Source organism: Aptenodytes forsteri, unplaced genomic scaffold, assembly GCF_000699145.1.
Source record: "Aptenodytes forsteri isolate BGI_AS27 unplaced genomic scaffold, ASM69914v1 Scaffold1, whole genome shotgun sequence".
Taxonomy (NCBI): domain Eukaryota; kingdom Metazoa; phylum Chordata; class Aves; order Sphenisciformes; family Spheniscidae; genus Aptenodytes; species Aptenodytes forsteri.
Window position 1 is genome coordinate 10,928,462 of NW_008795035.1, and position 24,283 is coordinate 10,952,744.

Consider the following 24,283-nt stretch of genomic DNA (forward strand, 5'->3'; position numbering starts at 1 on the left):
TTTATTTGAGTGTATATTTCTTAATGAATGAATGCAGGCAAGAAAGAGTGTTAAATAATTGCAAGTAAGGAATGTGGAAAACTAATATGCTGATCTGAGCACTAGTTTTCAAAAGAACAGGTTCTCCTATGGTTTTTTGATAGGCTAATAAAAATTTTGGTAATCAAGTGGTAAAGCGCTTGAAAATTCAAGCAAACGGTGGTCCTCGAAGGACTTCTGGCTGGGGCAACCTAACAAATTCACAGTGAACTCGGTTTTGGTGGTCAAAGGCAGAGTGCAAGTGACCCTTCTGTGGGGCGGGCGCAGGGGAGAAGTCTCTGGTGGCCGTAGATGGCTGCCGGGGCTGCTCTTGAGCATCATCTGTCTGTAGTTGTATGGTGCCTTACTGTATGGAACTTGACAGTCACAGGAACACCAGGAAGGCAGTGAAGTTTTGCAGGGTGGTTTTCTCTAATTTGGGATGAATACACTGATATTTGACAAAGGCAGAGAGAGGAAGGGGAACATTTCTGCCTCAGAAATGCCTTGGCTGCCTTGGCTGAAGTTTGGAAGTAGAGGTTACTCTGTGTGAATTCGGGATCTCTTGAAAAGTGAAAGATATGTGCTGAAAATAGGTGGTCTTGCATACCCAAGTATATTTGTTTAACTGGCGTAAGATCACCTCGTCGACAGTATTTTAAAACCTCACTCTCCTAAGCTATCTTTGATGCAATTTGGATGCTGCTGATAGCATTCTGTTAATTGTTGAGGCAAAATTAAGTCTTGATATGGTTTAGTGAGAGTAGATAAAAGAAGCGCTCCTAAGAACTACGAACTGATAACTTTATCGTATCAGGAAGAGCGCGGGGCGATCGGGGCGGACGTGAGTCACGCCAGCTCCAGAGCCTGTGAAGCCTCGGTGAGACTTACCGCCAGATTTCTCTGCTAGAGTAAATTTTTGTGGCCTGGACTGAAGTCAGTGGTGCTTTTGGCCATTTCTAAAGAGCTCCGTGGTTGCCACAATTAATGTCTTTGTTTATTATCTTGCACTAATTTACGTATCGTGTAGATATTTGAATAAATAGCTCTGTCATGTCAGCCATGAGGGCCTCTGAGCCAAAATGGGATGTTATTGTTAGGTTTATTTGCCAATAGTTTTGTCGGAGACGGATGCTTTTCCAGAATCGAAGCAAAATTGTGTTTGTTTTGTCACTTTCTCCTAATTGGCAGCTGTGCGACATCCAGCAGGAATTTGAAAGGAAGCTTTTCTTCTTGTGCGTCAGCATTGCCGGGGTAGAGGCTCTGCAGGCTGGGCAGTGTCCTGACCTGTATCCCAGCCCGCGGGCTGTGCCCTCCGGGTACCTGCTCTGGCGGCCGGGGGTGCAGGAGGCTCAGGGCGATGTGGCAAAGCCCCACTGGGGACGGCTCACCGCCTGCCCCTGCCGGGGACGGGACTGGCCTCCCGTGATCTGCACGGAGAGAGGGAAGAATACCATACATCAGCTAAAAGGAATTAGTGCATGATGTGTCTTGTGAATTCAGGGTAGGAGAGGATTTAAAAGCTAAGTCTGGCTCAAATTGTAATTCTCATCCAGAACTCACGGCAGCCAGTCATAAAACGGGTATCTCTCTGGCTATTCTTTTTGTGAACCTCTTGCTTGCTGGGGCTGCTAAAACAGGTCCCCCAAACCAGCCTCTGTACATCCAGTGCCTTTCCTTCACGCTGCAGGGAGGTGTGACGATGAGAAAAGGCACCGAGTGCAGGCTCGGGGGAGACATCTGCTCTCTGCAGAGCAAGCACTGATGCACCAGCGTGGTGGAAACCCTTCTGAGTGCACCTCAACAGGGTCAGCAGTGCAGCCTGGACAGCAAGCGTGCTGCTTTCCTACTCCTTCTAGCTTGGCGCAGTGCCACTGCTGGCATCATCCTTCAGGATGTCGTGATATGCAACTTAACAGGGGTTCTGCTGCTCCGGTGTTTCCGTTCGTGACCTAACAGATTGTGCTTCAGTGCTACGAGCGATACGCTTCTCCCCAGATAATTCCCTCTCTTGCTTTTATTTATTGGTGATAAAAGACTGTCACAGATAAATAAGCATGTTCTCACTTGACTTGATAATTTACATGGCATTGCTGAAGGTGATTTGTAATTTATACATGGAAAGGATTTGCTGCTCTCATTAATAACTTTCCAAACATCTAGATAAACATGCTATCGCTCTGAATCAAGTGAGCTTGAAACAGCCAAGGTATTCACCTGCAAGGGCTTCTGGCACTCCACTCTTTCCCAGACAACAGAAGTTTGACAAAAGAATGTGGGAACTGCCAAAACGCATTTCTCCTCACAGCCACCCAGATCACCCTAAGGTGGGAGATTTCATCTATTCTTGCTAAATTATTCTTCTCTGTTGAAAGGCTTGTTGACAGGAGCAGATTCCCAGCTCTTTGATTTTTAAATAGGGACTGCATTTCACAGCTCTGAGCGCTCAGCCCATGCAGGCATTTCTCTGCATCCTCTCGAACATCCTGCCAAAGCCTGTGATGCAGAAGAGCAGGTAAACAATCTCCGCAAGCTTCCTCTGCCGAGGCTGCAGAAGGAGAGTTGAGACAGCCCTGGATGTTCCCTGCTGAGCATGCCAGGTTGTTGCCATGAGATTTTGTTTCATCAGAAGTAATCACCTCCTCTCTTGTATGGGCGCCTTGTTATCTAGAGATCTCCAAGTGCTCTATATGCACTTATTGCTTAATTAAACCTCACAACAGCTTTTAGATGTATCTATTGTGAATTTTATTGCCACTTTGTAAGTGTATAAACTGAGACAGGGATATTGACGTTTATGCTCTGGGTGTCTGTGTAGTTACACCCTTCAAATTAGGGGGCCCAAAGGAACAGCCGTGCTTTCTCTTCCACCGCTCCCTGCTTCTTTCTTGCCATTAACTCCTGTGAGAAAGGGTTATCCACGCCCGGGAACCTCCCGTGATCTGCAGGGAGATGACCTGGAAGTTACTGAGCAGAAGGTGAGGCCAGACCAGCTGGGAAAGAAATGAATGATTTTTCCTCTTAATACTGTGATACCCACCGTGTCCGGGAATGCCAGAGGAAGGTCAGGCAAGCTGTCCTCAGCCCCTGACAGAGCCAGGAATTAGACCTGGGTGACTGTCTCGGTCTCTCCTGTAGCCATGAGATCGCACCTCGTCGTGAGGCATCAGGCTGCAAGTGAGAACAAGTGTAGAAGGATGGCTTCCAGATGCCTCCCTGCATGTTTGGGGTTTTGCGAGTTAGCCCAATGAGGAGCAAATCTTCAGCCTGATTTTCGCATCTAGGCTAGAATCAGGAAAAAAAGGTATCTATAGAAATCCTGGGTGGTTTGAGTCTTCCTCTTCCACTTTCAGAATGTCTTTGGTAGCAAATGCCATGCTTAAACAAGGGTGCACCTGCACGTGCCCCATGTCCGACACCTCTTCTGAAAAGGTGTGATCCGTGTAGAACAAAGAAACCTACAGCTTGAGCAAATTTAAGGAGAAAAGGACAAACAACTGAGCTGCTGTTTTCCTCATGTTGAAATTAAGCTTGGTGATAAACTTTGCATTGGTAATGAACTAAAAGTGGTCATGCACTCCAAATAGCAAAGGGCAAAGAAGAGAGAGGCAACTCATCAATGTATGACCCTCTCTAAAATGTCATGGGTAATCAAGTGTGAAGTACTTAATGGATCATGATTTGCACGCCACTATTTTGATTGATGTACTACTTAGTAGAGGATTGATAGTTTTTTACAGTGATGTTGATGGGAGTCTCTCAGAAGCACCTCCGGCTGTTTTCTGTAGTGCCGGGGAGAGCCAGAGCAGCGTTTGTTTGAAGCCATTGTGTTCCCAGCATCTTTGTTAAACGGTCAAAAATAGTGCAGAGTTGTTATCTTGCATAGACCCGGATCTCACCAGAACTGTCTATATTTAGGCATCTTCGAAAACCTTTGTGTCAAGCAATTCTCCAGGGAGACCAAAATAGCTTTGCTTTTTTTTTTTTTTTTTTTTTTGTGTTTAAAATAATGTCATACAGCCATTTAGCAAGGATGTGATGATTAAACCATATTAAGGCATCTTGCTATAGCTCCAGAGATATGAGCTTGAACTCTGTTCCGGGCTGTTCACAGTTAACCCAAGAATAAAAAAAAGCCCAGAAAACCACTGTAGTTTTTAGCTTGCTGGCATGACGTGGCTCCATCATACAAGTTCAAACAGTAGCAGAAAACATTACAGCTACGCTGAGTTCTGCTGTGGAGTGAAATTCCACTTGCACAAAGGAGACAGCATTAAAGGATTTATGCGCAGGATCAATCCACAAATTCTTGACAGCAGACAATTCGTTAAAGGGTATTAATGTAATAATTATTTCAGCCAACTTGCAATGTCTCATTAGCACGTGTAAAATACAAGGGCTTTTAAAATAACTGAAAATAACATGTTAGATGCTCTTTAATACCTTACGAGTACGCTCTTTTTCCAAGTCCAAGACCCTCAGCTGATGCCGGCTGATGCTCGTGTTAGGAGCAAACAGACATTTCAAACAATAACGTCGGAGCTACGTGTTAGGCCTTTCCATGTCAAACTGCTACTGTGCTCTATCACAGACTTCATCTAACTTTGGAAGTTTAATTGCCTTTCTACAGAGCTGTTAAGATTTAGGAGATGAGAGGGAATCCCAGGCTGGCTGGACAGCGCTTTGAGATACAGATCTCTCTTCCCATCAGTGCTTTTACAGGACTGGGGAGAGAAGCTCGTAAGCAGGTCTCCTGGCAGGAGGATTAGGGCTTGTTAATGTGGACATTTAGGCCAATTAATCAGCTTTCACTGGAGTATGTTGTAAAACTTGAGTAGTCATTTTGTTTCTTCCTGTAAAATTTAGTTGCTTAAAGAACAAAAATCACTATGTTTGTTTTTATTTTATTTAAAAAAACCCTTAACTTCTTAGGTTTACTTAAAAATCTGTTAGTTTTGTGATTCTCCTCATGCTGCTTCTGTTCAAGGGAAACCATCAACTTGTTTTTCCGATTGAGTAATTATTTGAAACTGATTAGTTGAGTCATCTCTTAAATCTCACAGCTTGTATAAAGGTGATTAAACTTTCAAAGTTCGATGAAGTCTGTGATGGAGCACACTGACAGCTTGAGCACTCTGAAATGGAGAACATCCGAACACTTGACTCAGTAATATTTTAAAGATCCTCTTAGCACTTGCACAAGTGTGCTAGCAACGTTGGTGCTCTCTGCACCGAAAAAGGACACAGACGCTCAATTGCTGTTTCTGAGAAGAGGGGGTCTTTATCATACCAGGGCGTCTGTTTATTGTTTAAATATTTAAAAAAAATAAAAATAAAAATGCAAACCATTGAGGTGCCGAGTCCCCAGTTCAGCAGCACATCCCTCTTCATGAAAGCACTTAAACGTGAAGTTACGTGTGCTTTTAACGCTGCTGAATTGGATCCTACAGCTGCCTGGAAAGGAAGGGACACCTCCTGGAGACATTGCAAGGACAAACAGCCTTTCCGTTTCCCGCTGGTGGAGTGCCGGCCGCTTCACTTGCGATTGCCGGTCCTAGCAAATATCTTCCTGTAGAGAGCAGAGCAGGTTGGGATTTTCATTCCTTGTGGAAAGTGCTGACTTCTCACTGAGAAAGGGGTTGGTTTTGTTTTTTCAGTCAGGAATTGTTTCACCCAGACCCTGACTTTTTAGCCTTCTAATTTTTGTTTGAATTTCAGACAAAAACCCAATGCAGCAAATATTCTGTCCGGGGACTGTTTTTCCTTTTACGATGTCTTGATGAGACTTTTCGGCTGACCCTCCTAGCACGGGGCTGGAAGCAGCTATGCAGGCGGTGTTGACGGTGCTAACGCAAGATCAGGGCCCTACCAAAGATCAGCAGCAATCACGATGTGGAAAATGTCGAACTTACCCCCAACTATTTCCCCCCAATACCACAGCTATAGCAAAGATGGGTGTTGCATATGTAAGCTGCTATTAATTCATAGAAATATGAAATTTTCCAGTTTGTGTATTTTTTGAGAGGGTTTTTTTTAGCAGTTGTGATCTATCAGCTATGTAGCAAAGTTCAGAATAATTCATAACAGTTTTTAATGCTATTATTTTCATAGAAATATGAAATTTTCCAGTTTGTGTATTTTTTGAGAGGGTTTTTTTTTAGCAGTTGTGATCTATATGTAGCAAAGTTCAGAATAGAATAAATTCATAGAAATATGAAATTTTCCAGTTTGTGTATTTTTTGAGAGGGTTTTTTTTAGCAGTTGTGATCTATCAGCTATGTAGCAAAGTTCAGAATAATTCATAACAGTTTTTAAGAATAAAAGCTAATTTTTCAATTTTTGGGCTTTTCCATGTATATGCCTATTGAACTTATTTAGATATGAATTGTATATGTATTTAATTTTTTTCTTTTATGCTTTTGACGGTCTAGTTTCCTTAGGAAAGGGTGGCTGATAAAGTAGGTTTCAGCTTTTAAAATCATTGGGTTATCAGCATAATTATATTTCTTTTCTGTGAGATAAAAGTTAGTTTGAAAAGTTTCTGTGGAAGACAGGCGTAGCATTTCTCTGCGTAACACCCAGGAGAACTGATACCGCTTAGGACTGGCACTCCAGAAATACAAACTGGATTGGATTTGGAAGTGTCACGACGCCAGCGGTGCCGTGGGTCGGTGCCCGCAGTATGCGGTCTCCAACTGCAGGGCTGCACGGGCAAAATGTCTGGCAATTGACTCTGAAGGCTGTATCAAGAAAATGATACCCGGGCGAACAAGACCTCCTTGGCTGGGATTAATAGGCCGTTCTGGTTCTTGTATCGTACACCTGGCGGTTTTGTTTGTGCCTGTAGCTCTCTCTTGAACAGATTGCCGTATCAGATGTCCTGTCCTGTTGCGCTTGTGCCCTTTGCTGAGCTAGCGACTTCTTCATTTCTCCTGTTTTATTTCACTGGACTTCATGTATATTAAAAAAAAAAAATTAAAGCCCTGGTCTTCAGGAGAGCAGATTTTGGCTTGGTCAGGAATTTGCTTGTCAGGAGGGCAGTGAAGAAGCCCACACGACCTGGTGGGTTGTAAAGGACAAGCTGCTGAAAGCACACAAACAGCCCGTTGCAGCTGCAGAAGGCAAAGCAGGTGTAGCAGAAGGCCGGGGTGGATGGGCAGGGAGCCCCTGGCACAGCTCAGACGCACGAGGGAAGCGCCCAGGAGGACCGTGTAATCTAGCCATTGCCTGAGGATGCGGTGGAGGAGTTAGGAAAGCCAAAGCTTGGCTGGAGTTGGACCTAGTGAGGAATATGAAGGACACCAAGGACACCTGCTTCTGCAGGCTGCAAAAAGAAGGCTGAGGAAAATACGGTCCCACCGCTCAGTGGGGCAGGAGACCTAGCGACCAAGGACATGGAAAAGGCTGAGGTACTGAGGGCTTTTTTGCCTTGGTTTTCACTGTTAAGGTTGGCCGCCTGGCCTTCCGGGTCTAGCAGAGTCTGTGGAAGCGAAGTGTTACAGGAGAGGACTGAGTTAAGGGGCACTTAAGTGAAGTGGACACATAGGAGTCCATGGGACCTGATGGGATACGTCCGAGGGTGCAGGGGGATTTGACTGATGTCAGCGTATGGCCACTCCCTGCCGTCTTTGACAGGCCGTGGCAATCGGTGCCTTGCAGGTAGCAGTGAGCGCCTCATCCCTTTCCCTCCTGAGGGTTCAAGAAGAGACCTTGGGTGGTGATCGTGATTTATTTCCACACCAAAGATCTCTCTCGCTCCTTGCTCCTCACTTCTTTTAACTTCTGAAACTGAAGCAGACAGTTGAATTTCTTGTCTTCTAGGAACCAAAAAAATAAAAATAAAAGTCTAGGCACCTGTCAATGAGGTGATCATCACCTCACCGTGGATGCACACCAGGCAGCACACTGTTGGATTGCCAAAGGTTTCTGAGTACTGCTGTGACTATGTGGAGCCACTGCCTTGGGATGCTGCCTTCCTCCTCCTCGTCCCGCTGTCCGCAGCTGAGCCTTTCCTGACGGCCAAAAGGGCTGCAAGAGACGTCTGCAGAAGAGCCACCATCATTTGGTCCGGCATGGCTGAGTCCTCCCGCAGTGGCTGCTGTAGGTGCTTGGGCGGGTGCAGGTGGCTGGTGGAGAGTTGCCTCTGTGGTGCTGTGCAGCTGGAGACCGCGTGTCTGGTGCCTCTCTTCTAACGTTTAGAATTGTTTCACTGGGAAAAATCCAGCCAGATAAGGTCTCCCTTGGAGGATGTGGACTTGGGCCTTGCAAGGGTCACGCTCAGCGCGGGCTGGAAGGGAACAGCCCCGTGCGTGGCTGCCACCTCTGGCAGTGCTAGCCCAGCCTGGGGTGGCCTCATCTCTGGGCAGCCCCTGGGGGATCCTGTGCTCTCCCGGGGCTGGGTGCCTGCCGCCCCTCTCCTCTCACCGCGTTGGGTGCCTGGGGGACGGGGGAAGGTGAGCCTCTTGGCAGCTGAGTGGAAGTCGCCTGGTGCACAGGCTGGACTTGTCCAGGGCAGTGGGGGAGAGGGGCCCCACTCTGCTTGCAGGCGGCTCTGGGAGGGACATGGGTGCGAGGTGAGCAGCAGCAGCAGCAGGGTCACATCACCCGCAGCCGCTGGCTGCAAGACCTCCAGTCCCCACTGTAGGAACCGTCGGAGGAAGCCCGGTACAGCCCAGCAGAGGAGCGTGCCTGTGGGCAGTCCGGGGCGGCTGTGCTTTCCTCCGCTCCTGCCAGGGCTGCAGCTCTCCTGTCATGGCCGGGTCAGTCCCCGGCATTTAAAACAAAACAAAACAAAACAAAACAAACCACAGCGCAAGCTGCAGACTTGTAGCCAAGGTCGCTACACTGGGGAAAAAATAACCAAAGACGTGGGGGTTTTTTAAGGTTGTTCAGATTGGCTGGGGGGAAAAATCCCCCCCCCACCTTTTTCTTCGGACTCAGTTTATGCTGCGGCTTTGCGCAGGAGGTCTGCGTGCGTGCCTGCGAGCGTACCTGTGTGCACAGTTCCAGTGGCTTAAACAGAGTTTGGATTCGCATCGTAGTTCATTTGTGCTCCAAGGTCCCTTTATTTCTGTTTTGAACTTCTCAGGTTTGCACCCAATCATGGAGTAAAAATGCTCTGAAGTCAAACAGTCCAGGCTCTTTCCCTGGTGGGATTGTGTTTGTGTTTCCTCGTGTCATTCATGCCACAGAAATATACGCTTAGTGTGTAGAAGTAGTGGTTTTCTCATCAGAGATACGAGTTAAAGATGGGGAACTTGTTTTAATTTGTAGCAATCGTGCAGTCGTTATTAATAGGAGGCAAAGAACTTACAATGTGAACATCAAAGGAATCCGACGTTATTTGGAAACAGCATTTGGTACATCGCATGAAATTCTACAACTTGACTTTTAAGAAAGGCTCAAGAGAAAGCTTTTTCTTTTTTTTTCTTTTTTTTCTTTTTTTTCCCCGGGCTTCTAAGGATCTTTATTTATCACCCTCAGGGGCATTACAGTGAGTAATTAGATTGGACCAGGAGAACGACTTAATTTTACAAGAAACTCATTAATTCATCCTATTTAAAATCTTCTCATTTCACCCAAAACCCAATTATGCTTGTAGTGGCAATGATCTGGAAAGGCATTGTCTCGTAGGTATTAGGGGGGGCCACTGGGACTCCTGCGGTATTCATGTCGGGGAGACAAGGGTGACTCCCTTTCTTTGACTTTTAGGTCAAAAGAACTAGTCGCTGGGACAGCTTGACAATTAGAAAACCCTGATAAGCATTTGGAAGTAAAACAGCTGTACAATAACGGAGGGGTTCATGGTGCGGGGCAGAAAGCTCATCAAAAGAGACTATCCAAACAATTGAGTTCTATAATTAACACACAAAAATCTGTTCAGAAATGGTAATAACAGTAAAAGAGAGCTGAGAAGATGCTGCCTACTTACGTGGCAGATGTGGTTTTGTTACAATCCGAGAGAGAAAATCCATCCTCTTAAAGAATAACAACAACATTAGAGGGGAAAAATAAAAGTAACTTTTGATTCCTAGGGGTGCAGTTAAAACATGAGCTTAAAATATTTCCGGACAGGGAAGAGCTGTAGAAAAAGTAACCAGTGATGAAAGATATGAAATATGCTATCAAAGTATTTTTTCAAGTCTTTAAACACAAATTTCTTTTCTCACTAAAATTTATAAGCCTGACACTGAAATATCCTCTCTTAAATTATTTGCTTTGTCCTTCATTTCACCAAGAATATTATTTTAGGGGTTTTCATTAAAGTTGGCTACAATCATTGACTTAAAAAAAGTTTCCCTTCTTCTGTTGTGTGTGGAGGGAGATTTGATTCCAAATTGCATCTCAAGGAATTCTGAAATTTTCATGACTATGTAGCTGATACACTTTTCTGCTTCAAAAAATGGAAGGTATTAAACGCATCGTTTCTGAAATTTCAGCTAACCCACAGGTTTTTTGCGGTATTATTCACTTGCCTGTGATAATTAATGTTCTTAGTGGTGCGCTGGTCCCTTTTGGGAAGGAGGGGTCCAGCGGGAGCGTGGTTTGTGTTCGGAGCCTGTTTTCCTTGCAGAACTCATCTGGAGGTTGCAGCCTTCAGCATAGTGATCTATAGGGTGGTGGCTCCGCAGTCCAGCGTTCCCGTGCCCCTTCAGCAGAGGCCGAGGCAGCAGGTGGAAACCGTTTCTTCTGGCGCGGGTCCGCGGTTGCTGCAGGAGCTCCTGCCCGGCGGCTCTCGGCTCAGGGCTGGCTCGCTTGGACCTTCCCCGTCCCGTCTTCTGCTCGCAGCTCAGCCAGCTCCACCTGGCTCCGGGGCCTCTCCGCTCCCCGGTTCAGAGTCCCGCTTGGCCTTCTTGTGGGTGAAGAGCAGAGCGCTGCCTCCGTGGCGCTGCCAAAGCCTCGAACTGCAGCTCCCCGAGACTTTTTTTAAGATACGCACTGCATTTTTAATGATTTAGGAACTTGTCAACAAAGAGATTGGGACAGTTTCTTTATCCAAGCCTTTGCAAGACATTGCGCTCTTCTTATTTCATTTTTTTAAAAAAAGAACAACTATTAAGCATGTCAAGCCTTTTCCAAGCTATGATGGAAAGATTCATTGCCATTTCAACAAGGACAAAGGAACAATTTAAGAGCAAGCACTGAGGGATTTTTTTTAACAATTTTAAATTTGCAAAAGTAATTTTGTTAAAGATTCCCCTCCCAAATCAGAAAAAAGCATAGCTTATTTAAAAACAGTTAAAAATGATTTAATACATATATTGTTGTAGCTGTGACTAAAAAGAATGTGACTAGAACCCCGTCCACTATAAATTGAGTTTTTAAATTCTGAAATTGCTGGCTGAAATTTTCTGATAGAAGATTCAGCATTTGGAGAGACCAAGCAAGCAGACTTCCCAGCCCACACATGTATTCTGTGGAAAAATTTTTTTTTTTTTTTTTTTTTTTTTTTTTTTTTGGAGAAAGCCATAAGAGTCTGAAAATCAGGTTTTAATGAGAAAATGGAGTTTGAAAAACAGCTTGAGAAAATTTACATCCAGACTTGACTGAAGTTCCACAATTCTTCGGAGCAGTTTTTGCAGTTTTTAACGTGTATCACTCTGGTAAACTTTAAAAAAAAAAAAAAAGAAAAGAAAAAGGGATATAATGATGACCAGCAATGTTTGACAAATCCTGTCTCACTTTAAGAGAAATATAAATTAAAAAGATTTTAACATAGGAACTCAAAGTTATCAACATAATTGTTTCAAGCTGATGTCCATTTAAAATTGATGTGATTGGTTCTGAGAAAAAAAAGAGCTTTTTCATAATGAAAATATTTTTGATCCAGTGCAGATGATTGTAACCTCGTTATGTTTGTGGGTGATCTACTTGCGAGAAAAGATTTTTCTCTTTAAAAAAAACCGCAAAAAACAAACCAAAACTATCAGAAAGAACTAATTAAGGCAAAGCTAAGGAATTGAATTCAAAGTTTGCATTGCACATGTGAACTAATCTTTTTACAATGGTACCTTTCGAAAGCTGTGTAAGAACGCCATTCATGCCGGGTCTCACTGAGCAAATCCTAGAAAAGCAGCCGCATGAAGATTTGTCATGAGCAAGCAATAAAGACTTTCAGGGAACAGGTTTTGTACAGGCTTCTTGTTTGCCTACTAAATCATTAACCTTCAAAAAAAGCCCATCCGTAGCCTTAACAGGCGCTGGTTGTAATAGGTGTGTCAGCAGTACTTCATGCTAGGAACAGCTTTTACAGGATTAGATTCGAGTTTTTAAGTGACAGTACCATGGAGCTCTTAGGGGCAAAGAACTAGCGGTTTAATGCAGCGCATTCTCTAACGTCCTTTTATGCCACGTGCTGAAACGCGGTGACTCTCTGAGCACGCTAAAATGAAGAAAACTAACTGTTCAGGAGTAGGTGAGTTTTGAAGCAAAATGGCTGTGTGTGCTTTAGGAGCAGCCACTGCGTTTGGAGAGCTTTCTTCAGGTCTTGAAATATTGATGATCTTGGCTTAATATAGTAGAAAACAAAATACGGGGCGGGGGGGGGGATCCTTGAATTGCAGACTGTTGACCTTGCAGTACCCACTCTGTCCATCTATTCCCTTTTAAACCACTGAGTCTGAAAAGACAGCGAGGAGGAAGAATGGTCACAAAAATCTTTACCTGTGACATTTTCCTGCCTTTCCAACAGCAAGTTACAGCCCGAGCAGGATCTTCAGCCGTGTGCTAGATCGTTTATCTTTTAAGTATTTTAATACTAGGGAGATGCAAAAGACAGCTCTTCATTTAATAATTTCTGTGAACTATGATGTTCATATTAACCGTAATGTTAGAGTTTACATGTTTTATTTTAACAACCTTGAATAATAGAGAGGATTCTGTGGGTAAGAGCAGCCACCCTGGTCTCCTCTTGTATTCTGTTTTTCCATGCCTTATCTTTACATATGGCAGCAAGATTCCTCCTGTCAGTGTCTGTCCTGGTCATACGCAGGCTCGGGCGTATTTCTGATCTGAGCTGTGACAGTGAAAACCGGGGATAGTATCTCAGATCAGAATCTGCCACTTGACTGCTGCTGTTGTTAAACCAGGCACAAGAGGACACGTAGCGATAGTACAACTCACTCACCAGATATTGCAAATCACATCAAAAAATGAAAGGTAATTTTCCATGTGTTTTGTGGTGTGGGTTTTTTTTGTTTTTTTTTTTTCCCTGGGCAATTCACATCACAAGCAGAATAAGCTGTTTTACACGAGTTGCCTTGTGTACTGCGACCGCCTGGCTGCTGGGTCGTCCCCAGGGGGTTTGTATTTGTGCTCGGGGACTAATCATCTCTGATGTGGGGAGGCTGGGTTTGACCCCCGTGGTTCTTCCTGCCAAAGCTGTGGTTTCCGATTTTAATCGAAACCCCAAGGCCGTTGGAAGCATGGCCAAAAAGCACCTTGCAAGTTGAACCTTATCTAACAACGTGATGCGTGTAAACTCTGGAAGCATAAATCTTAGTCACTTGAGCAGGGTGTTTTTATAAGGTCCTCTGGTCCAGTGACAGCCACAGCGAGCGAAAGCGGACTGATCTCCCGCCGCTCCTACAGATGGTGCACGGCGTGTCGTAAAGTTAGGACTCGTTAAGGAAATTCCATAAATGGCTTTGGTTAATAAGAATGAAGTAACTTGCTGTTTTATAAATGTGTTACTAAAATCCCTCTCCGTTTCCCATTGGAGGGCTTCGTGAGAGAAGGAGGGAAAGAACGAGGGGGACTAAGGGAAGGGTAAAACAGACAGAGCCAGCCCCGGCTGTGCGGAGGGCTGGACCCCGTGTTCTGGAGCCGGCGCATAGCAGGGGAACCCTAAAGGTAGCGTAGGTGTTAAGTGACGAGATGTGAGAGTGAGTCGCGTGGTAAATACTGGGAACAACCTTTCCTTTTTACACGTTTGCCTGCCTGGGTATTTTCTCTGTTCTCTGTAGCGCTGAAAGCCAGTGGTGCTGGTGGGCTTTTATCTCTAGCCAAGGTAGAAATTTCTAGGATGACATACTTGTTAGCCACTATTAAAATGTGTTATGAACGATGCCAATGAGTTTTTTCCAAGTGATGTAAAAGTAGCCATTGCATTTATGAAGATGATGGCACCGAAAGCTTGCCAACTGCACGTGGGACCTGGTGGCAGTGGTGCAGTTACTGCTACGCCCTGGCTTCGAGGAGGGGAGAGCATAGCTGATTTCCTCCCTGGGGGAGAAAGAGCCAAACGAATTCTGCCTTGCCAGGCGGGAGACGTGCCATTTCCAGGCATGTTAGGCTGAGGACCTCGCTGCCAATCCCAGTGGGTTCCTGTCCCACTCCCTCTTAAAAATTGGCAGAGTCTGACTGTCAGCTGCCATTCCTTAAGTGGTCATAGAATAAACCAATTGCACCCCTTTTGTCGTGCTCTGTGTGTGTGAATGCAGGTGGACATGGGTTAAGCAACATGCAACTCCACAGTAAGCACAAAGAGGCAGCTGATTTCCTGGCAGTGTCAATAGAAGAGTATAATTTTTTTTTTTTACCATCTCCAAGCCAGCTTTTAAAATGGCTCTTGTTGGAATTAGAAATCAGTATCCCCTGACATAGGATTACTTACTCATTAAGAGTGTGATGATTGTTAATTCTTCACCTGGGGCTAAGAGGACATCATTATTAGATCTCTTTGAAATGTCTCCTGCCTTGATTTTGAATAAGTAAGCCAGCAATTTATGATCGCAGCCTGGGCAAGTAACACTCTCCCTTCCTGTTCCTCCATCTAGCTTGCAAAATCGGATACTACAAGGCTCTCTCGACAGATGTTGCTTGTGCCAAATGCCCGCCTCACAGCTACTCCATCTGGGAAGGCTCTACCTCCTGCACCTGCGATCGGGGCTTTTTCCGAGCTGAAAATGATGCTGCCTCCATGCCCTGCACTCGTAAGTTGGTCTTTGAACCGTCTCTTCCCTTTCATCATCCATTTCTTCTCCTGTCTTTCTTTCACTCTGTAAGTAGAAAATATTGCCTGGAGATCCGCGTCTCGAAGAAGTGTCCTGCTTCTGAGAGCAGCATTCAGTAGCTCTTACAGCCCTTTGCAGATGCAGTCTGCATTTTGGATCATGCTTCTGGGAGAGGAAGCGTTAGTTCTCAGCCCTGAATTCCTAACAGTGACATGGTTGCACTGACCCTTAGAGCTTACAGTCTAAATAAATCAGGAGACGACAAAGCCACAGAAGAGGAGTGACTCGCACACCTCAATAACAGAGTTGGAAATAAAATACAGGTCTAAGTTCCAGTCTGAGGACCTGTCTCCAGTAGATCGCATCACCTTTCATCTCTTTAAATATTGATATGTGTAGAGATTGTGAAGGCTTTTCTCAAAATTGTATGAGCTAGGGTAAATAGGTAATATTCATAATCTCATTATATATCTAATTTGCTCAAAATATAGCTGGTGACCCTTAGGAACATACAAATGTTCCTCTGAAAGGGGTGGTAATAATAAATCTTAAACCTTAATGAAACAAACACCCAAAGTATGGTTTATTTTATCCTTTGTAGATAAATACATCATGTACAGCAAATAGAATTTGCTTTAGTTCCACCAAAATGCCTTCAGCAGGGAGAACAAGAGGCGTAGTGCACTGAGCACAACCATGGGAAACAACTCCTTGTCCTACGTGTTGGTTAACGGCTCACGCGGCCGAAGACCTGGGATTCCAGGCATGCCCTGGTGTTAAATTGTGATCATCTAGTTCTTCGGTTTTCACTTCTATAGGAGCAGAGAAGTTTGAAACAGTAAGTGAAAGGGCTGTATTTTACCAGGGGATATCCATGTGTGGCTTTCCCTGAAAGCTGTTGGAAATGCTTCCAGATTTTTGGAGTTCAGCTGTATATTTATGTAGAGAGTGTGTGTGTGTCTGTGAGTGAGGGAAGGCTAAGATATTTCTTTTGTAACATTTTAATATATTCCAAATTCATTTTGGAGAGATGACTCACATTTATTTAAATCTTAATTTCTCCCTTACAAGGCAGAAACAAAGTATGTCCATAACTAAGCCAGCATTCATCCCTTCCCCACACCCCCTTGATTCCAGCTCTTCTTCAGTGATCTCCTCCTTTTCAGCTGTGAGTTTTGCTGGGTGGTGGTTAAGCAGGTCTGGGCATAACCAGGAGCAGCTGCTTTCGCTTAGTAGGAAAGCAGAGAGGTCTGTATATCCCTTGCCAAATGTTGACTGGGGATGGAGGTCTAACTGTATTGTGAAACCTTGCTGAAGTGGGTAGGAACATGCTTTTTATAATATAATTTACACTAGGAGATATAAAGCTTGACCATTTTGAAAGGAAAAATGTCTTTTTGCAACAATAAAACTATTGTTTGGAAGGTACACCCTAAATAACATTATACCAGCAAAATTTTCTTCTGGTCCTAGTGAGTGATATCCTGACCAAATTGAAATCAAATTAGTAATCAACTGGTTGAATTTAAATACGCATGTGCAGTGAGGGAAGTATGAGGAGACAGCAAAACACTTCCAGATGGGGGAATTGTGAGCAAATGATATGTATGTTTGCTTGTATTGCAAAATGTACCCCTGCAAGCTTAGCCCTTTTTTGTCAAGTCTTGGACCTACTTCTGGCACCCTTCCCCGTTCCTGTCTTTGGAGGTCAGTCAAAGTTGAAGTCCCTGATCTTGGTCTTTTATCCTGAAGATACGAGGAGGGAAGAAGAGAAGGCAAGGGCCATGGTGCTGGCCTCAGTCTTCATCTCTGCAGCAGTCTAGGAGGAGTCGGCATGCAGAGGCAAGCCAACACCACAATCCCACGGACACCTGGTCTTGGAAAATAGGCCTGTCTCTGGAGGTCCCATTTCATAGCTTTGAATTTTCCCGTAGCTTAAGGGCTTCTTTTTCTGTGATCCGAGGTGAAGGAAGACACCTTCCTTCTGAGCTGGCTTGTGGGGCAGCTTTGCCTCCCCACCCGCTGCTGTGCTCGCTAATATCCCCTCTTTGAGGTCTGCCTTAGCAGTGGTTGAACATTGCTGCGATGGTGATACCTGCACAGGCACAAAATGCAGCCCTGTGTGCGTGGTGCACCTCTGCGTTGCGCAAGGCGTGGGGTGCAAGGGGCTCCTTGGGCGGCCGTTCGTTTGCCATGCTCCCTGGGCCGAGTTGCCTTCTGCCCACGCGCTTGAGGCAAGTGACAGAAAACATTTCAAGGGCTTCTGCTGAAGGAAGCCCCTCTGGAAGAAGCTCCCCGTTTGTCTGCCTTTCCTGACAAGATGTGGAGACAGAAGGGAGCGTAAACATCAAAGGTTCCTTCAGACGGATTCAGACTCTAATCAGTTCTTACCAGTTGGTTAAACCAGGTGACAAACCCAATTCCCTTGTGCTGACAGCCATAATAATCAGGCACCTTCTTTGTTCATTATGCTCTCTTTAACCCCGGTATTCTCATTCAGCCCTGCATTTAGTAATCACTCAGTGTGACGGCACACTAATGAAGAAATAAAACACAGTATCTGAGATCCATTCTTCTAGCAAAAAGATAGACTCTGCTCCACTGGCTTGTAAAATCAGGTTTCTGTTCACTTGGAGAACTATTAGACCAGCTGAATAAAAGTAACATTCGGTGATTTGGAGAGAACACCTGGAATGGACTGTGGATTGATCCTTTCTTTATTATTTCTAAACACTTTTTAAGATGAATAACTTCAGCGTTCTTAGGATGTGTTTTTGTAAAGCTTTGACCCTTGGCTATTGATTTCCTTTAGTAATAAACTGGCTGGCCTCGTCACTTATCTCGCCTTCTGGGTTGGGAGAGGAAGACTGTTATGACTTTCCATTAGCCTGATTGTGCTAGTGGATGAAAGGGAATTGGAGAATTCCCCTTCCTTTTCCTTTCTCGCAATTCCCATGGTAAGTAATAAAAGCGACACCTCCTTCCTGATGCGCTGGTCAGCAGAGGTGCTCCAGAGTTTTCTCATTCCATAACGCCACTCTCTGACGTCTCCATCTGTTGTTGAGTTGTAAAACCTGTGCCTACCCTTCAGGTAAGCCAGGCATCCAATCTAAACAGATAACTCAAAACTCTAGTTTTAGTATTCTGCTCTACTTTAGCTCTGCTAGAGTGAGTAGTTATGTCTGGCTTAAATCTCGTACAAGTAAGAGCAGAACATGGAGGGACGTGAGCACAGGAGACGGTGGAGTGGGCTGTCTCGGAAGGCCAGGCGTAGACACCCTGACATACATGTGTTTACTGATGCATCTTTTCCCTCAAGCTTGCCTCATGGGGGTAATCATCAACGTGTCTGTCACCACTGAGGAGCAGAGCCGCCCTGGATCTGCCGCTTTGACCTGACTCAGGAGTTTAGACTTTCAACTCCGAAGCGCAGTGGGCTTGTCAACTGTGTGCTTGGGCATGGAGATGGTATGATTGACCTGTAGTACACTTGAGCGCAAACTGTGGAAAACACGGACGCCTTTCCCTTTTGGAAGCGTCGCAAAAATAATGTTAAGGCAACTATTCAGAGCTTCATTATATTTCAGTACTTGCTGAGAGGATGGGTCTTTCATAAGGTTAGCAATCTAATGGAGCATAAATTGCCTTAGCAACACACAAATCCATGAGGCTGGAAAACAATCAGTCTCGATCATGGTCCTCATCCCTGAATTTCCTTCTCCGTAAGGAGGTACTTTGTGAATTGCAGCCTGGCGCAGGCAGGTGCAGTTCCCACCCAAGTTAATGGGCATTGGTCCTGCGTCCCCACCGGTAATGAGTCGGGTCCTCTAACTGTTTCTTAACAAACAATGCTCACATTATGAGTGAATACGGAACGGTTTTGTATTGTTTATGTTGTCTGTTCGATTCAGATTATTAATGATTTTTAATTGGGAGCCCTTTACAAAAGAGAGATTACCAGCATGGACTGTCCAGCTTGAAATCTGTCTCCGTAAATGACCCTGAATAATTTAGTCCGTTGTGCCACCCAAACAGCGACTGATTGATTGATATTTTGGTGTGGCCTGAAATATTTCTAAAACGGTTGCATTTAAGACAGTTTATACCAGAGAAGCTTAGAGATAATGAGAGCAAATTTAGTGAGATGCAAGAGAAAAGTGCCTGCTTTAAAAGGGCTTTCTCCAGTTTAGGTTATCAAGAAATCGAAGAGCCTGACTTCAAACAGCAAACGTCGCTTACTTGTCTTTACATTCGCCTCTTCTAATTGAATTTAGTGCACTGCTGTATTTCCTCCAGAAAGTATATTGTTTTTAAATTACCATTTCAGTGCTATTACTCAAGGCTCCTGCGTCTAATGCTTTCTGACAGTTATCAGCATAATGAACCATAATGAAATGATGAGCAATCTACAGTGGAAACTCAATGTGGATTCCACTAGAGCTGTGTGACTGTGTTGTTAAAATTTGAATGCACATTAAAATAACACTGTCCTTATTTGTTTCCAAGGTCAAGGCTTTAAAAAAGGTCTGAAAGGTCTAAACACTTCAATTTTGTAAATGTTACAGTCTAATATACACCCTTAGCGCAATCTTGTGTTGCAGTTAATATATCTCAGAGATAAATATTTGACCTGCATTTTCAAAAAAGAGGGAATTTACCTACCTAATAACTGTGCTTCCAAATGAGTAATTACACAGGAGCTGATTATTTGAGGATATGTTTATTATGATTGCTTAGACTTCTAAATAAACAAATGTGCTCCTTTTCCTTCAACTTAACTTGTGCCTCTTCTAAATTTCCAGACAGACGCCGATTATCACTGTTCTAGCTTTTAGAAGAATAATAAAGTAGGGTACAACGTGCGGCCCTGCTGGCTGGTATGTTGTAGGTAGCTTTGCATTGGCTTTGCCATGCTTCCTTCCCAGCGTTTGCATACTTGTTCTGGCACTACTTCAGTCTAACCTCTGCTGTTGGAGCCCGTTCTCCATAACATGAGGTACGTGCCAATACAGCCTCTGATCTTCAGAAGTTAAATTTACGACATAATAATTCTTCCACGTCTTTAATGTCCGTACCTTAAATAAATTATTTTGTTCTTAAAACATCACATAAAGTTGTTCATTATGTAAACAGTACGTCAAAATGCCTTTTAAGGTGCGGTATGGCGGCTGCGAGAGCAGAGGGAACAGTGGGTAGGCAGTATGGAGAGAATGATTTTTCTTCTCCGCATAGGCTGGGAAAATAGACCATCAGTCGCTGCCAGACCGAGAGAAAGGGTTTGTGAGTGATGGGAATCTCAAAGGAGAAGGCTGTCTCCCCTCGTCTGTGGTGACGGGCTGAAGGAGTTGAGAAGACGTTGAATAAGAAGGGGAGTGGTTATGGCTTGAAGAGAAGAGACGGGAGTAATTTGGCAATGTGTGTTTATAATCAGTCGACTTAAAATCATCACTCCTTTAAATACAGCAACTGTTTATTAGCTGTCTTCTGATTTTCTGGCCAGAGCCTTAAATTAACAGAGACATTTACTCAGTTAAGTGGGGGCTTTGATTTAGTTAGTCAGGACCCAGTTCTGTGGAGTCGTTGAAGTAAATTAGAGGGCTAACAGAATAAGAAATTCAGCAGTTGGGCCAATGACATTAAGGTGCGTATGGCGGCTGCGAGAGCAGAGGGAACAGTGGGTAGGCAGTATGGAGAGAATGATTTTTCTTCTCCGCATAGGCTGGGAAAATAGACCATCAGTCGCTGCCAGACCGAGAGAAAGGGTTTGTGAGTGATGGGAATCTCAAAGGAGAAGGCTGTCTCCCCTCGTCTGTGGTGACGGGCTGAAGGAGTTGAGAAGACGTTGAATAAGAAGGGGAGTGGTTATGGCTTGAAGAGAAGAGACGGGAGTAATTTGGCAATGTGTGTTTATAATCAGTCGACTTAAAATCATCACTCCTTTAAATACAGCAACTGTTTATTAGCTGTCTTCTGATTTTCTGGCCAGAGCCTTAAATTAACAGAGACATTTACTCAGTTAAGTGGGGGCTTTGATTTAGTTAGTCAGGACCCAGTTCTGTGGAGTCGTTGAAGTAAATTAGAGGGCTAACAGAATAAGAAATTCAGCAGTTGGGCCAATGACAGAACAACTTATTTTTCTGGTTGGATTACTTTCCTGTCAGACTGTCAGGTAACTTTCTGATATCCGCAGTGGAATTCTTCTTTTTATCTCGAAAGATTGAGTGAACACGGGTGGTATTGTCTGCAGCAGAGCGTATTAGAGTAGATGCGATAACACGTCTTAGCATACGTGGCAATGCAAAATGTTCTTATATGGCGGTTTTTGGAAGAGAAACCCAGAGCCCACAGGGGTGGCACCTGCAAGCATCGGTTTTCCCACACCTCTGCCAGTGGTAACTGGACCTCTTTGCCTTACGCCCTTAGCCTGGAGAGAAGAGGAAATATCGGTTAGATTGTTCTCCAGGTGAAAGGAACAAAGCCTGTTGTGAAGATGGTAACCAGGGTTCTTTTGGCAAGTCAATAGGAAATCGTACGTGCCAGTAAAATGGGCATTTTCTCGTTGGCGCTGGTCCAAGATCCCTAGCTTGGCAGAACTCCCACTGAAGTCAAAGGAGTCTTGCCCGAGTAAATAAATTAAGAATTGTTTACCAAATCATGTTGCCTTATTAAAACCCAGTTGTAATGCTAACCGGGCACAGAAGGGAGAGGGGGGGTGGAAATAGAGCAGATGATTGATATTTCAAGTGGCTGCCGCATCTTGTGGACTGTTGACTTTGGTCTCACCAGTTGTAAAAACACATAATCTATAATGATAAATGGTCAGGAATAGCCAGGCAGACAAGAAGCGAGGGTTGTCCGAACTGTCAGTGCTTGTGTAAATTAGCCCACGGCAACAGGAGACCTGTCCACAACTGCTGAAAGAAGCAATTAGTGGCAGCAACATAGACAACTATCACAGGAAAGTGTGGACTTTATTTCTGAGCCTAAACTTACACGGCCCAGGTGTTTACTCTGCGTTATAACTTGTCTTTCAGATGGTGAAAGATCAACAACAAAGGCTTATCTGAAGGGCTTCACAGCTCACATGCTGAAACGTTATTGACAGCTCCACAGTTGTACATGTTTAATGAAGCTTTATGAGATGGAAAGAGGAGGCCAAGGTGCTTTTTCTTGACGGCTGTGCCTGGCACCGCTTTGCCGGACATTTTAGTGAGGGAACTTAAAGACATTGATTATTTAATAATTACTTTCTTTGCATTCACTCTGAAAACAGTAAATGCTCTATTTCACACTCAGCCCTGCCTCCAGGGAGATGAATTTTAGGATCATGATCAAGTTATAGAGTACTGATCAGAATTGTTAAAGGCTATCCGTACAATAACGGCACCGTCAGGCCTTGTTGAGGGAGTAGCAGTATGGTCCCATTGGCGAGGCTGCAATGCGACTAAAAGCCTGAGCAGAGTCGTACTGCCTCTTAGGGCTTGAGCTAGCCCCTTCAAAGGTACTTGATGTACTTCCAGTGACATTTCATTGCTCTCTGTAGATATGCCCCAAAGATCTTTGGAGTTGTTCATTGTATGGATCTTTTCTTTTTTACACCTCTTTATTTGTTCTCTTTATTCTCGCTGTGTTGTACACAAAAGCTGGCTTTCAGGTCTTGTATAGCAGACGTGCTAAACTTTTCACCGCTTCCGATAGCGCATTTCTAGTTAGGTTTTCTTGCTATTAGACAGTTGGATGCTTACTCCCAGGTGCCTGCTGCTTCTGTAACTTATCAAAGACTTAACTGCTCCTCTGTAGTATAGCCAAGGCCAAGTTGCCGATTCAAAACAGGCCAGTTCATACTAGGCTCCTTTTAAACGACGGTGAGTCATAGCAACCTTCCCTGTTGTATGAATCTTGTTTATTATGTAGCAAATTAGCTCAAGATTTCTGAATACCCTGCGTTCCCTTTGAAATCACCAGAGATGAAGAGGGTCAGTGTCTCTGAGCAGGCTCATAAAGAGGATCCCTTTGTCAGTCCCGGTCCAAAGCCCATTGAAGCCTGCTGGTCTGCCTGATTGACTTTGATTAACAAACACCCGTAGTTGGCACTCTGCTGCATTTAACAGTGTGTTTATAGGGTTTTCTCAGTTTGAGGGTGAAGTTAGAAAGCTTCAAACTGCAGCAGGTTATCGTATTATTTTTACTGTTTGTTAGAATAATTTTTAATCCTTATCAAGCTAAGGTCTACTTTTTCTGCCTCAAAAAAGAGAGGTGATATTTTCCTCAGGGAGAGTGTGGGAATGGTTAAAGAAGATTAAAGTCTTTTCTACATGCTTGAGGTTTTCTGATGTCTGGTGGGAATTGCCAATGAAGCTTCCTTCCGATTTCACACCGTCAGGCGAACGCAGACTGAATGCTGGGTGACAACCCACTTGAAAATAATTATCCATTGCCCTGGCTGCAGAGACATCCGTTACCTGATAGAGAAATGTGCTTTTACACACGTGCACGCACAGAGTAAATTATTTTTTTAATCATTTTCTCCTTCCAGGGCTCAAAAGCCTCATCCTGCTTGTTACTTAGCCACATACATATCCTTTGAAAGCGTCTTTCTTTTAAAGGAGGGTACATTTTAAATGCACTGATCTGGTGACTGACAGGATGCTCATAACGAAGGCTTGCCTTCTTGAGGGTATATATTTGAAATATCTCCATTAGCACTTCCCTGGAGAGTGTGGGTTTCAGCTTGCGTTTTTAATAGATCTCCTCCCACAGATAGATCTTTCAAGGTAATAAATATTAACCGTACCATAGGTTAGCAGTAAACAGATGTGGTTACAGTCCAAATACTGATAATATCAGTTTAGTCCTTAATGGGTAATGTTGCTGCCAGAATAATCCATTACCACTGTTAATGGCTGAGGACTAAGCTGGCACAAAAAAAGGAGCTCCTGGTAAGGAGCCCTCTGCCAGGGGACACGCTAAGACAGAGGAGTGTGGGCAGGCGGCTGTTTGTGGCTAGAGAGCGCTTTATTTTGGGTGCCATCAGAGTGGGTTTCTCATAAGTGCTAAACTCAGTTTAAAGGCGTTAAGTGTCAGAACCCTGTGCTGAGGGGCTCTTCGGTTTGTTTTGTGATGTTTTTGTTTTTCAGCCTAAGAAAATAGTATATAATGGCTACTCGGTTCTGATAAAATTGGCCAAACCAAAGCCCAGAACTTTATTTTCAGTGCTTTGTCCACAGGACCGCTGAGAAAAGGAAAAATAATTTTTTTTTACTTGCCTGTAGCTTTGGTGAACAAAAGCTGTTTGCCCAAAATTTGGAGCT

The 24,283-nt window shown here is 44.2% G+C and overlaps 1 protein-coding gene across 1 annotated transcript in view; it reads left to right on the forward strand.

Annotated features, from left to right (window-relative positions):
- Window positions 1–24,283, forward strand: part of EPHA4 (EPH receptor A4) — a gene marked incomplete at its 3' end in the record, with an annotated part of 58,350 nt that overhangs the window by 27,095 nt on the left and 6,972 nt on the right. The window contains exon 3 of the mRNA XM_019471326.1: window positions 14,796–14,951. Within this exon, the coding sequence (XP_019326871.1) occupies window positions 14,796–14,951 (156 nt within the window). The remainder of the gene's footprint in view (window positions 1–14,795; window positions 14,952–24,283) is intronic.